Source organism: Coregonus lavaretus, assembly GCF_964263955.1.
Source record: "Coregonus lavaretus genome assembly, chromosome: 15".
Taxonomy (NCBI): domain Eukaryota; kingdom Metazoa; phylum Chordata; class Actinopteri; order Salmoniformes; family Salmonidae; genus Coregonus; species Coregonus lavaretus.
The window spans coordinates 6,233,408-6,247,472 of record NC_140002.1 but is presented as its reverse complement, the minus strand read 5'-3'; the positions used below and the strand labels follow the sequence as shown (position 1 = coordinate 6,247,472).

The 14,065-nt window shown below is 43.3% G+C and overlaps 1 protein-coding gene across 2 annotated transcripts in view; it reads left to right on the top strand.

The window, feature by feature from the left end:
* Positions 1-14,065, top strand: part of dpysl3 (dihydropyrimidinase like 3) — a 49,885-nt gene that overhangs the window by 17,461 nt on the left and 18,359 nt on the right. For both annotated transcript variants that reach the window (XM_084178001.1, XM_084178002.1), the window contains exon 7: positions 1,669-1,737. In XM_084178001.1, the coding sequence (XP_084034127.1) occupies positions 1,669-1,737 (69 nt within the window). The remainder of the gene's footprint in view (positions 1-1,668; positions 1,738-14,065) is intronic.

Sequence of the window (14,065 nt, the reverse complement as noted above, 5' to 3'; positions counted from 1 at the left end):
CACTGACAAAGACATGCTCAATCTGTAATTTTAATGGTAGGTTTATTTGAACAGTGAGAGACAGGAAAATCCAGAAAAATGCATGTCAAAAATGTTAAAAATTGATTTGCATTTTAATGAGGGAAATAAGTATTTGACCCCTCTGCAAAACATGACTTAGTACTTGGTGGCAAAACCCTTGTTGGCAATCACTGAGGTCAGACGTTTGTTGTAGTTGGCCACCAGGTTTGCACACATCTCAGGAGGGATTTTGTCTCACTCCTCTTTGCAGATCTTCTCCAAGTCATTAAGGTTTCGAGCCTGACGTTTGGCAACTCGAACCTTCAGCTCCCTCCACAGATTTTCTATGGGATTAAGGTCTGGAGACTGGCTAGGCCACTCCAGGACCTTAATGTGCTTCTTCTTGAGCCACACCTTTGTTGCCTTGGCCCTGTGTGTTTTGGGTCATTGTCATGCTGGAATACCCATCTACGACCCATTTTCAATGCCCTGGCTGAGGGAAGGAGGATCTCACCCAAGATTTGACAGTACATGGCCCCGTCCATCGTCCCTTTGATGTGGTGAAGTTGTCCTGTCCCCTTAGCAGAAAAACACCCCCAAAGCATAATGTTTCCACCTCCATGTTTGACGGTGGGGATGGTGTTCTTGGGGTCATAGGCAGCATTCCTCCTCCTCCAAAAACTGTGAGTTGAGTTGATGCCAAAGAGCTCGATTTTGGTCTCATCTGACCACAACACTTTCACCCAGTTCTCCTCTGAATCATTCAGATGTTCATTGGCAAACTTCAGACGGCCCTGTATATGTGCTTTCTTGAGCAGGGGGACCTTGCGGGCGCTGCAGGATTTCAGTCCTTCACGGCGAAGTATGTTACCAATTGTTTTCTTGGTGACTATGGTCCCAGCTGCCTTGAGATCATTGACAAGATCCTCCTGTGTAGTTCTGGGCTGATTCCTCACCGTTCTCATGATCATTGCAACTCCACGAGGTGAGATCTTGCATGGAGCCCCAGGCCGAGGGAGATTGACAGTTATTTTGTGTTTCTTCCATTTGCGAATAATCGCACCAACTGTTGTCACCTTCTCACCAAGCTGCTTGGCGATGGTCTTGTAGCCCATTCCAGCCTTGTGTAGGTCTACAATCTTGTCCCTGACATCCTTGGAGAGCTCTCTGGTCTTGGCCATGGTGGAGAGTTTGGAATCTGATTGATTGATTGCTTCTGTGGACAGGTGTCTTTTATACAGGTAACAAGCTGAGATTAGGAGCACTCCCTTTAAGAGTGTGCTCCTAATCTCAGCTCGTTACCTGTATAAAAGACACCTGGGAGCCAGAAATCTTTCTGATTGAGAGGGGGTCAAATACTTATTTCCCTCATTAAAATGCAAATCAATTTATAAAAATTTTAACATGCGTTTTTCTGGATTTTTTTGTTGTTATTCTGTCTCTCACTGTTCATATAAACCTACCATTAAAATTATAGACTGATCATTTCTTTGTCAGTGGGCAAACGTACAAAATCAGCAGGGGATCAAATACTTTTTTTCCCCTCACTGTATGTGTGTGTGTGTGTGTGTGTGTGTGTGTGTGTGTGTGTGTGTGTGTGTGTGGGTGTGTCAGAGCCTGGGGTGAATTGGTGTGAACATGGTCCCTCTGTCTGTCTGTCTGTCACAGGAGCAGGCACGCATGCTGGAGATGGGCATCACTGGACCAGAGGGACACGTGCTGAGCAGGCCAGAGGAGGTGAGGCTCTATACATAATAAGGTTGTGTGTGTTTGTGTGTGTGTGTGCGCGTGCGTGTGCCTCTGTCTCTGTGTGTGTGTGTCTACTTAATAAGGTTGTGTGTTTGTGCATGTGCATGTGTCTCTCTCTCTCTGTGTGTGTGTGCGTGTGTCTCTCTCACTCTGTGTGTGTGCGTCTCTCTCTCTCTCTCTCTCTCTCTCTCTCTCTCTCTCTCTCTCTCTCTCTATCTCTCTCTCTCTGTGTGTGCGTGTGTGTCTCAGCTGAATTTTGTGGAATCCGTTAAATAACTATGTACACACGTTTGTTATTACACACGTCTGTTTTCTGACAAATACAGACCAACAGTAAAAATACACAGCACTCTGGTAATTATCTCAATTGTAGTTGTTTATTGGAACTGTAATGTAGTAGCCGCCTGCGCCCGATTTGAGAACTCGGGACGCTCGGGGTGCACGTGGGTTGTATTGTATGGCAGTCATGGACTAAATCAAGCTCAAGTGCAGCGCTCTCTCTCTCTAGTAGTTATTTACTAGATATGCATAGCCAAAAGTCATAGCCATTAGTCATAGCCATAAGTCATAGCCATAACCTTACCAAGAGTACACCACAGGATATTACATTGGCGACGAGAAGGGTTGATGTGAACCCAGCGAGGTATAAATACTTTTTTCTCAGTTTAACCAACTACGAATGTCTTCGGTAAACAGCTAGCCTAACATCATCATGGCGCTCATTGGACACATGTCTGTCGATATAAAGGAGGATTTTGATTCTTACCTTGAGAGACTGGAACTCTGGATGACAGCTATTGATATCACCGAGGACAGTCAGTCATTGGTAGCAGGGCCTATGGATTGTTGAAAAGCTTGGTAGCCCCTAACAAACCAAGCGATAAAGACTATGATGAGGTTACCGAGGCACTGAGCACTCACTACAGGCCGCGGCCTTTGATAATAGAGGAAAGATTATGTTTACACCAACGTGATCAGAATGAGAGGGAAAGCATTGCTGATTATGTCCCCCTTTTGCAAAAGGGGGAAGGAGAAATTGGCATAGAGCCAAAATGCTACTGTTGTGGATAGAAACACAATTCTCAGAACTGTAGATACGAGTGCTCAAAAGTGTGCAGGAAAGCTAAAAATAGCAACAAAGCAATGCTAATCACAGAAAGCAATGAGACAGGAGAAAATGCAGATGATGACATGAAACAGTTTTCAGTGTTCAGAGCGACTGACACTACTCAAGGAATTGTTGTTGAAGTGAAACTGAACGACACACCAGTTGTAATGCAAGTAGACACAGGAGCTGCAGTCACCGTCATCTCAGAGAGCATTTAGGCTTTAGCACACATCTCACTGGAGAAAAAACTAATGCAATACCACTGCTGGGCAGACTCACAGTACCAGTGCAGTACGAGACGCAATGCGCAAAGGCAACAAACGAGCGGTACTGGGGAGAAACCGGTTAAAACACATCCGGTTAGACAGGGAGCGCATTTGCCAAGTGAATGACAATAAAGCCACTGTTCCTCAACAAAGTGTTGGAGAAACAAAAAGAGGATTTCAAAGAGGGTTTAGGCCTGATCTTGGAGTTCAAAGCGGACATCAAGATGAAACCAGAGGCCAACCCAAAGTTTCACAAGCCACGCCCTGTTCATTACGCCTTTACGAGAAAAGGTAGAAAAAGAACTGACAAGACTGGAGGGGGAGAACATAATCACCAAGGTACATCGTGGAGTACCTAGGCCACCGGGTGGATACAGATGGGCTTCATCCCACAGAAAAGAAACTCACAGCCATTGTACTGAAGCCCCTCCACAAGCTGCTACAAAGCAACAAATAGCGGCAATGGAAAAAACTGTGCGAATATGTCTTCCACAAAAGTAAGCAGATGTTACTGGACAGTCAGTGGTTGGTGCACTACGACACCAAGAGACCCTTACGCTTGGCTTGTGATGCCTCGTTGTAGGGGTTTGGAGCAGTGATTTCACATGTTTTTGAGAATGGGGGCGAAAGACCCATAGCATTTACCTCCCGAACCCTCAGTGCCAGTGAGAAAAACTATGCGCAGATGGAGAAATAAAGGTTGGCTCTCTGATCTTTGGAGTTAAGACATTTCACAAGTATCTTTATGGCCGCAGATTTACTGTAGTCACAGATCACAAACCACTCCTGTTCATCTTCGGACCGAAGACAGCCTACTCTGTCAAGCTCAAGAATGCCACCATTCTATCAGCCTACCGGTATGACATCGAATACCACCTCTCAACCGAACACTTTAATGCTGACACATTATCCCGGGTACCACTGGATGGAATGGAGGCACCAGAAACGACTGGTAATGTCTTCTACTTTGCAGCGTGGGACGACATACTACTACAAGCCACAGACATTGCCATGGGGACAAAGAGAGACGCGGTGTTGTTCAAAGTGTTGGACTTCACAATGCATGGCTGGCCGAGCTATGTAGAAAGATAGGAGCTACAGGGATACTTCACCAGAAGACTGCAGCTATCAACTGACAAAGGCTGTCTACTCTGGGGTTGCCGAGTAATCATACCCACAGAAATGCAAGTGAGTTTACTCACCGACCTGCATGAGGGGCACCCTGGAATGTGCCGCATGAAGGCACTGGGAGAAAACCATGTGTGTCTGCCAGCGCTAGTTAAAGACCTTGAAAACAAAGTGAAACAATGTGACATTTGTATGTCAGTGAGGAACCTGCCAAACCCTGCAACGCTACACTGCTGGAAATGGCCAAATTGAGTGTGGCAGCTTTTACACATTAGAATTAGCAGAGAAGGATCAACAGAATTTCCTTGTGCTGATTGACAGCCATTCAAAATGGATTGAAGTGGAAGCCATGACATCGACTACAGTGACTTGCGAAAGTATTCACCCCCATGGCATTTTTCCTATTTTGTTGCTTTACAACGTGGAATTAAAATGGATTTTTGGGGGGTTTGTATCATTTGATTTACACAACATGTCTACCACTTTGAAGATGCAAAATATTATTTAACATTTAAATGTTTCCCCTTAAACCACTCAAGTGTTGCTTTAGCAGTATGCTTAGGGTCATTGTCCTTCTGGAAGGTGAACCTCTGTCCCAGTCTCAAATCTCTGGAAGACTGAAACAGGTTTCCCTTAAGAATTTCCCTGTATTTAGCGCCATCCATCATTCCTTCAATTCTGACCAGTTTCCCAGTCCCTGCCGATGAAAAACATCCCCACAGCATGATGCTGCCACCACCATGCTTCACTGTGGGGATGGTGTTCTCGGGGTGATGAGAGGTGTTGGGTTTGCACAAGACATTTTCCTTGATGGCCAAAAAGCTCAATTTTTGTCTCATCTGACCAGAGTACCTTCTTCCATATGTTTGGGGAGTCTCCCACATGCCTTTTGGCAAACACCAAACATGTTTGCTTATTTCTTTCTTTAAGCAATGGCTTTTTTTCTGGCCACTCTTCCGTAAAGCCCAGTTCTGTGGAGTGTACGGCTTAAAGTGGTCCTATGGACAGATACTCCAATCTCCGCTGTGGAGCTTTGCAGCTCCTTGAGGGTTATCTTTGGTCTCTTTGTTGCCTCTCTGATTAATGCCCTCCTTGCCTGGTCTGTGAGTTTTGGTGGGCGGCCCTCTCTTGGCAGGTTTGTTGTGGTGCCATATTCTTTCCATTTTTTAATAATGGATTTAATGGTGCTCCGTGGGATGTTCAAAGTTTCTGATATTTTTTTATAACCCAACCCTGATCTGTACTTCTCCACAACTTTGTCCCTGACCTGTTTGGAGAGCTCCTTGGTCTTCATGGTGCTTGCTTGGTGGTGCGCCTTGTTTAGTGGTGTTGCAGACTCTGGGGACTTTCAGAATGGGTGTATATATACTGAGATCATGTGACAGATCATGTGACACTTAGATTGCACACAGGTGGACTTTATTTAACTAATTATGTGACTTCTGAAGGTAATTGGTTGCACCAGATCTTATTAAGGGCTTCATAGCAAAGGGGTTGAATACATATGCACGCACCATTTTTCCGTTATTTATTTTATATACTTTTTTGAAACAATTAATTTTTTCATTTCACTTCACCAATTTTGACTATTTTGTGTATGTCCATTACATGAAATCCAAATAAAAATCAATTTAAATTACAGGTTGTAATGCAACAAAATAGGAAAAACGCCAAGGGGGATGAATACTTTTGCAATCCACCAATACGATCGACTATATGAGGAGGATCTTTGCAGCCTATGGGATTCCTGAGGAGGTGGTCTCGGATAATGGCCCCCAGTTCCGGTCTACAGAGTGGGCCCAGTGGACCAGAGCAAACGGCATTAAACACACCCTGACCCCACCGTACCACCCAGCCACGAATTGCGTAGCAGAACGCTCAGTGCAGATACTGAAGCAAGCTTTGGTTAAGGTTGTTCCTCAGGAGCACATAACACAGACCCACCTGTCTGAAACACCACAGGAGCACAACCCACTCGCTGACTGGGAGGACGCCTGCGGAACTGTTCCTCAAGCGGGAGATCCACACACAACTGACTTTGTGTCATGTGAATTTCTATCTCTAATTCAACCTAAGCTTGAATCATTACCAGAGGTTGTAAAGCTCTGGTTTTAATCATCAATGATTCAAGGTCCACAATCCACAAGTAATTATCGGTAAATTTTATTCAAGGAGAGCTCTGCTCAAAAACACAAATATCCTGTTTTTTATACCCCTTGACAAACAAAGACACTATGCTCCTCCCACCTTTAGGTGGCTTTCTTAAACAGTTCCCGCCTTCCCCCTTGAATGGTTAGTAACGCCCCCTCTGTTAGTGGGTTGACACTACATGATAATTCTAACATTTATACTGTGTTTGGGGTGAAATTCTTTAGTCATTATTCTTAAAATCCAAATTAATCTAACAATCCACCCCTTTGACTAAATATTCCCACATTCAGGATAAATGTATTTTACAAGCATGATTAATCTCAGAGATCACATCAGAACTAATAAACATTTAATCCAATTGCGGTCTTTCAGGGTCCAAATCCTCGTCATCCACCAAGCCTGGAGGATTGTTTTTCACATTCCCCTGGTCAGAGTCCGGAGTCAGTCCATCTCTCATTGTTTAGATACTGCATTTCATCAACGCCTGACTCACCAATCCTCGGACACAGGGAACAAGACAACAACCACATAATACAAGAATACCCATACAAACACTGATCGCTCCTAAGATGGTGGCTGCTAGGGTTTTCCATTTACCAAATATTTAATCAAACCACCCTATCCACAATGTACTAACTTCTGAGTTCAGTTCATCCTTCACTTAGTGCAGTTAATTCTGTAAGAGCTCTGGTGACTGTCCCATCCGGTGTGGTGTTGTTAGGGATAAATATGCAACAATGGCTTATCTTTCTATAGACACCGGCCCTTTCTGCCTGATCTAGAACCAACCTCTACTAAGTTATGAGCGGGATGGCGGATAATCGCTCAGAGATCCCCTTTACTGCATCACTAGTCTTGTCAATAAATCGTTGTTGGTTGTAATAGATATAACTTATCCAATCCATATTTTTGTTTGTCACCCACCAGAAATTCTTTGTGGTAAAACTCTCCCATATTTGATTTATAGCTTTGTATTCGTCTGGAACACCCCTGGGGATGCCTATACCATCTATCCAAATTGGGCTATTTCCTTCCTGACTTATTTATTTTTCTCCTAATTATTCTTCCTGTCACTGGTCTTTGATTACCAATTCTTACAGGTTGGACCAAAAATACTGGTGCACAAGTACCCACCCATCCCTCTGGTAATGCCTGCCGAATGCTCCCTTTTTTAGTGTACGCCCACCACACATCAGTCAGAGGGATGGTTAGGTTCCTAATTTTTTTCCCCCTTCCTTCCTTATCTAAATCAGTCACATTAATTATCTCCTTACAGCCATCAAAATCACCCAAGTTACGGGTGCCATTTCTATGTCTGTAACACTGGTATTCGCCAGGAGTTAAAGTGAATCTAGGTGGGCTGGCCGAGTATGTCAATTTTGCCAGCCCAATCCCTGTGCAATTTGGCTCTTTTTGATTGGACCCCAGGTCTAATACACAGGGAAACATTGCCTTTGGCATTGGGGCGGTCAACATTGTTGGTCGCCCAATGGAGCATGCATAACAATTGGTCTCCCCCAAGGCCCTAGCGGTGTATTTCATCCACTTTAACCAGAGATTCTCATCAGGGACCCCCTCCACTTCCCCATTGTTCCATTCTTGGAGGAGAAAATCTTTCATAGTGGACGGGTTAGTTGAATTGACTCCGTCATCCCTTGACTGATTTACTCGGTCTTTTGCTGTTAGTGGATTAATGACAGTACCTGCTCCCTCTATATCTTTTGACTCCATCAAATATAATCTTAGACAAGTATCCCGTCCGTATTCGTCCGCGCAAGCCCAGTAAGTTCTTCTCATGTCCTCTTTAGTGACTTTTACTATTGTTACTACCATTTCCGTGGGGATGTCGTTATACCTTCTTATCCTCCATCTTGACGTCCAGCCCCCCCCCCGTCTCATATCTCCATCCCCCAGTATATCTAAATACCTGAGCCCAGGAACAATCTGCCGAGGGAGCTGAACATAAATACAACGGGATCTTATAATCCCCTGTTGCTTGCTTATCCGCTCTGATAAGATCCCTAATCCTAATTTTGAATCTTACTCCCCACCCCTCTCTGACTCCTATTTTGTAGATCACTCGCCCTTGACGGTCAGTATGTCGGGTCGCTTCCCTTTATTTCTTAAAAATGTTGTAAGGCCATAGCGTAATTGGTGCGAGGTGGTGGTGGATTTTGACCTACCACGACTATCGCCGAGACTATGATGCAGCTCAGGGTCACCCATATTCCCAAAAACCGCCAACCCTCTCCTGTCTTGAGTCCTTCTGCTCGGTACCACCCCATACTCACACCCTAGGAACACACTACAGTGATGATAGGTCTGGGTAGGAGATCTTCGTTGACAGAGATGACCCCCGCACCCTGTGGCGCAGTTCCGCTCGTCAACTCTGCGTGTGCTAAGCGGTGCTTGTATGTGGTCCTACCTTCTTGCAGTGGGTAACATGGACCCAGGTTCCTCTCTCTGCTATTCTAATGGCCAAGGTGGTTACCAACATAACCTGATAGGGCCCTTCCCAACAGGCCTGCTTCCAGTTTTCCTTCTAGTGACTGGATGCTCACCAGTCACCTGGTTAGATAGTGGGTCACCTTCTCCTTTAGTTCACCTGTGGGGCACAAAACCTCTGACATACGGGTGTGGTTAATAAACTATCTTCACACATGTTCAGATTAATGTAACAATTTCTGACTGCATTCTCTTTTTAGACTATCTAAAAAATGTTTTTTTTTTTTTTGTATTTTGTCCTCTCCTTCGTATATTATCTAATACAATTAGCCTCTTCCCCCCTCTTGACACATAGTTCTGCTTATGTGTCAATTTTTTCCACCTTCCTAAACATTCCCTTAGGTTATTTATCAACCAATTGCCATGCCTTTCATTTTTGAGATTGTCTTTTGCTTCTTTATTGCTCCTCCCACTTCCTTTGTCTTTATGGCGGCTAAATTCGACTTTCATTCAGTTCAGAATCAATTAGTAATCCAATCAAACAATCTCTTATCTTGTAAAAACTGCAATAATTATCAATAATAATTATAATAACTATTACGGATTATATTGTCCTTTTTCTGATGTTCCAATTGTAGTCTATTCATTTTAGTTTAAAATATAAAGTTATTTATAACAAATCTAGAACCCACCACAGGCTGGCGCTATTCCCCCAGCACAACAGCCAATGCCACTTGCTTCCTTGTAACGAAAATAAATTATAGTTTTAAAATTTTCCAATTATTTGTATTCCATGCCTTTCATTTTCAGTTCGCTATTCAATATATTTAACAGTTTTCTCTGATTCGGCCCCAATCAATAAAACAAATGCTTGATATTATTTATCAGCATACACTTAATGACATTCCTACCATTTGAACGATGTCCTGTCTCTCATTCCCCCCCTCTCCTGCTCCTTCCTACATTATGGGGGAGGCGCGGGAAACTTCCCTACAATCTATCTTCTTAGGAAATAATGTCATTCGTACTTGTAACATATTTTCATAGATTATTTAGAATACTACTAAAGTTATCTTATGCAACTTTTAATACACGTAAAAACTCTCTCTCCACCCATTCTCTATTGAATAAGTGCGTCTTCCTAGTTACCCCATAACCACGCCTCAAATCTTTTATTTAGCATTTAACCAACCAAATACTAAGTAGTATCCGGTTATCATTCATACCCGCCGTTGAATTTCCTCATACACACATATTTCACCTTATGCCATTCAAATGCCCAACACAACAGAATAGTTCAATTCAACTCTCTATTGGTTTTTCAAGTCGCTCCGGACCAGAGCGTCTGCCAACTGACCAAAAACGCAAATATTCTCCACCTTCTCACCCATTACGTACGTCTACGTTTGAGTGCGAAAGTTCAGACACATGCATAATAATATGCCATCTAGCAGACGCTTCTATCCAAAGCGACTTACAGTCATGCGTGCATACATTTTTTATTATGTGTGGTCCCGGGGATCGAACCCACTACCTTGGCGTTACAAGCGCCGTGCTCTACCAGCTGAGCTACAGAGGACCACATCGTTGGACTTTATAGGTACAGTGGGGAAAAAAAGTATTTAGTCAGCCACCAATTGTGCAAGTTCTCCCACTTAAAAAGATGAGAGAGGCCTGTTATTTTCATCATAGGTACACGTCAACTATGACAGACAAAATGAGGAAAAAAAATCCAGAAAATCACATTGTAGGATTTTTTATGAATTTATTTGCAAATCATGGTGGAAAATAAGTATTTGGTCAATAACAAAAGTTTCTCAATACTTTGTTATATACCCTTTGTTGGCAATGACACAGGTCAAACGTTTTCTGTAAGTCTTCACAAGGTTTTCACACACTGATGCTGGTATTTTGGCCCATTCCTCCATGCAGATCTCCTCTAGAGCAGTGATGTTTTGGGGCTGTCGCTGGGCAACACGGACTTTCAACTCCCTCCAAAGATTTTCTATGGGGTTGAGATCTGGAGACTGGCTAAGCCACTCCAGGACCTTGAAATGCTTCTTACGAAGCCACTCCTTCGTTGCCCGGGCGGTGTGTTTGGGATCATTGTCATGCTGAAAGACCCAGCCATATTTAATCTTCAATGCCCTTGCTGATGGAAGGAGGTTTTCACTCAAAATCTCACGATACATGGCCCCATTCATTCTTTCCTTTACACGGATCAGTCGTCCTGGTCCCTTTGCAGAAAAACAGCCCCAAAGCATGTTGTTTCCACCCCCATGCTTCACAGTAGGTATGGTGTTCTTTGGATGCAACTCAGCATTCTTTGTCCTCCAAACAAGACGAGTTGAGTTTTTACCAAAAAGTTATATTTTGACCATATGACATTCTCCCAATCCTCTTCTGGATCATCCAAATGCACTCTAGCAAACTTCAGACGGGCCTGGACATGTACTGGCTTAAGCAGGGGGACACATCTGGCAATGCAGGATTTGAGTCCCTGGCGGCGTAGTGTGTTACTGATGGTAGGCTTTGTTACTTTGGTCCCAGCTCTCTGCAGGTCATTCACTAGGTCCCCCCGTGTGGTTCTGGGATTTTTGCTCACCGTTCTTGTGATCATTTTGACCCCACGGGGTGAGATCTTGCGTGGAGCCCCAGATCGAGGGAGATTATCAGTGGTCTTGTATGTCTTCCATTTCCTAATTATTGCTCCCACAGTTGATTTCTTCAAACCAAGCTGCTTACCTATTGCAGATTCAGTCTTCCCAGCCTGGTGCAGGTCTACAATTTTGTTTCTGGTGTCCTTTGACAGCTCTTTGGTCTTGGCCATAGTGGAGTTTGGAGTGTGACTGTTTGAGGTTGTGGACAGGTGTCTTTTATACTGATAACAAGTTCAAACAGGTGCCATTAATACAGGTAATGAGTGGAGGACAGAGGAGCCTCTTAAATAAGAAGTTACAGGTCTGTGAGAGCCAGAAATCTTGCTTGTTTGTAGGTGACCAAATACTTATTTTCCACCATAATTTGCAAATAAATTCATTAAAAGTCCTACAATGTGATTTTCTGGATTTTTTTTCTCTCAATTTGTCTGTCATAGTTGACGTGTACCTATGATGAAAATTACAGGCCTCTCTCATCTTTTTAAGTGGGAGAACTTGCACAATTGGTGGCTGACTAAATACTTTTTTCCCCCACTGTACCTCTCAAATAATCGCTTTGTGGTGTTTTTAGCCAATTCTTAATTGACACGAATCATTTTTTCAAACATTTTACCCGTTGAACCAAATATATTGACTGCCATCCTCCTTTTCCCCTGCAGTCACGATGGTTAAATATTCCTTTGTCCCCGTTAAAGCATTTTCGCGCTTAAAAAAAACACACTCGCTGTCTCTAGCCCCTCCTTCCGCTGTTCTTTCAACTTAGTTCCAGTCTACATGCATCTGTTTGATCATAACTTCTAATTTTTCTACTTCGAGATGCCCAATAAATTCATACCTCTTCTCCCAAATGGATCCATAAAACATATTTCTTTCATCTCCCGTTAATTCTCGGACTTGTTTAGAAGATGTCTTTCCCATGGCGGAACAATAAGAAATCCCTCCCCCCTTTTTGTTTTTTAAATAATTCACTCCCGAATTATTTTCGTAGGAGCTAATCTCTTAGTGCGCCTCTTGCTTTTGTAATTAACCCTTTAAAATTATTTAACCCCTAACCCAGAGTTTCTATTTAAAACTCCGGTTTCATGAAAAGAGTAAGTTACCCAATTTTCCTCACGCAACTTATTTTTTCCTCCACCCCTGAAATAATGATCACGTCTCCCGAGGGATTAAGTCTCACACATATACGACCTTATCATCTGTCAAACTTGTTTGCAAAGTTCTAGCAAATGCCCAGTCGTATATAGAACTCCTGACACATCCCTCTCACACGATGATAATTATTTCCCTGTTTATACTGTCATACTGCAATTCGTACAATGACAATATTAACTAGTTTACATTTGTGATTGCAATTCACTTTCATGTCATTTCGGACTATTTTTTTTTTTGTAATAGCTATTTACCTCTAGGATCAATTGCGGACCCTTCCTGTCGTAATAATTATTACCTTCTTTGACTTTGGTAACTAAGTTCAACTCATTTTACCAAAAGCCATGAATAAAAATTACTGACCTTTTCCTCGCAGTCTGGATTAAAATGCTTTTTCAAACTTGTTAACGTCTTTATCGTTCATAAAGAGTAATCACCGGCCTGTTTATTAACCTTAACGTCGAAGGCCAGGACTATTCTTCACGGATGCGATCACCCGGCCGTGCACGGATTTCGGTGTCTCTAGAACGATAAAGATGTATTAAGCTCCGCTCGAAGGACCAATCTGTCATGTGAATTTCTATCTCTAATTCAACCTAAGCTTGAATCATTACCAGAGGTTGTAAAGCTCTGGTTTTAATCATCAATGATTCAACGTCCACAATCCACAAGTAATTATCGGTAAATTTTATTCGAGGAGAGCTCTGCTCAAAAACACAAATATCCTGTTTTTTATACCCCTTGACAAACAAAGACACTATGCTCCTCCCACCTTTAGGTGGCTTTCTTAAACAGTTCCCGCCTTCCCCCTTGAATGGTTAGTAACGCCCCCTCTGTTAGTGGGTTGACACTACATGATAATTCTAACATTTATACTGTGTTTGGGGTGAAATTCTTTAGTCATTATTCTTAAAATCCAAATTAATCTAACACTTTGTTAAAACCACAATTGGAAAAAGCTGTAGATGCACAGCGGGACAGACAAAAAGCATCCCATGATGTGACACATCACACAGTACATCAGATTGTGGAAGGTGAAAAACCGGAGAGGGGGGTGGGTGTAAATGGGTGAAAGCAGTTGTAGAGCAAAAGAGGGGACCTCGATCATTTGTGGTCAGAATCGGTGAGGATCTGAGGCTCCAGCACCTGAATCATCTGTGGAAGGTAACTTGGGAAGACATGGTGGATGAAGGGGTGTCTCAACCGCATGGCCTGGAGGCCCTACCACCACTAAGGGGAGCACCGGCAGTGACTCCTCTGCCACATCTGCCAAACCCAGTGGCAGTCAAACAGTCAGAGACAGAAATAGAGCAAGGGGAACAAGGGCAGATGCCCACCACAAGCCCCACATCAAGCCCACCTGAAGACAGGCGATAGCCTGTCCACCAAAGGAAAGCCCTTATGAAACT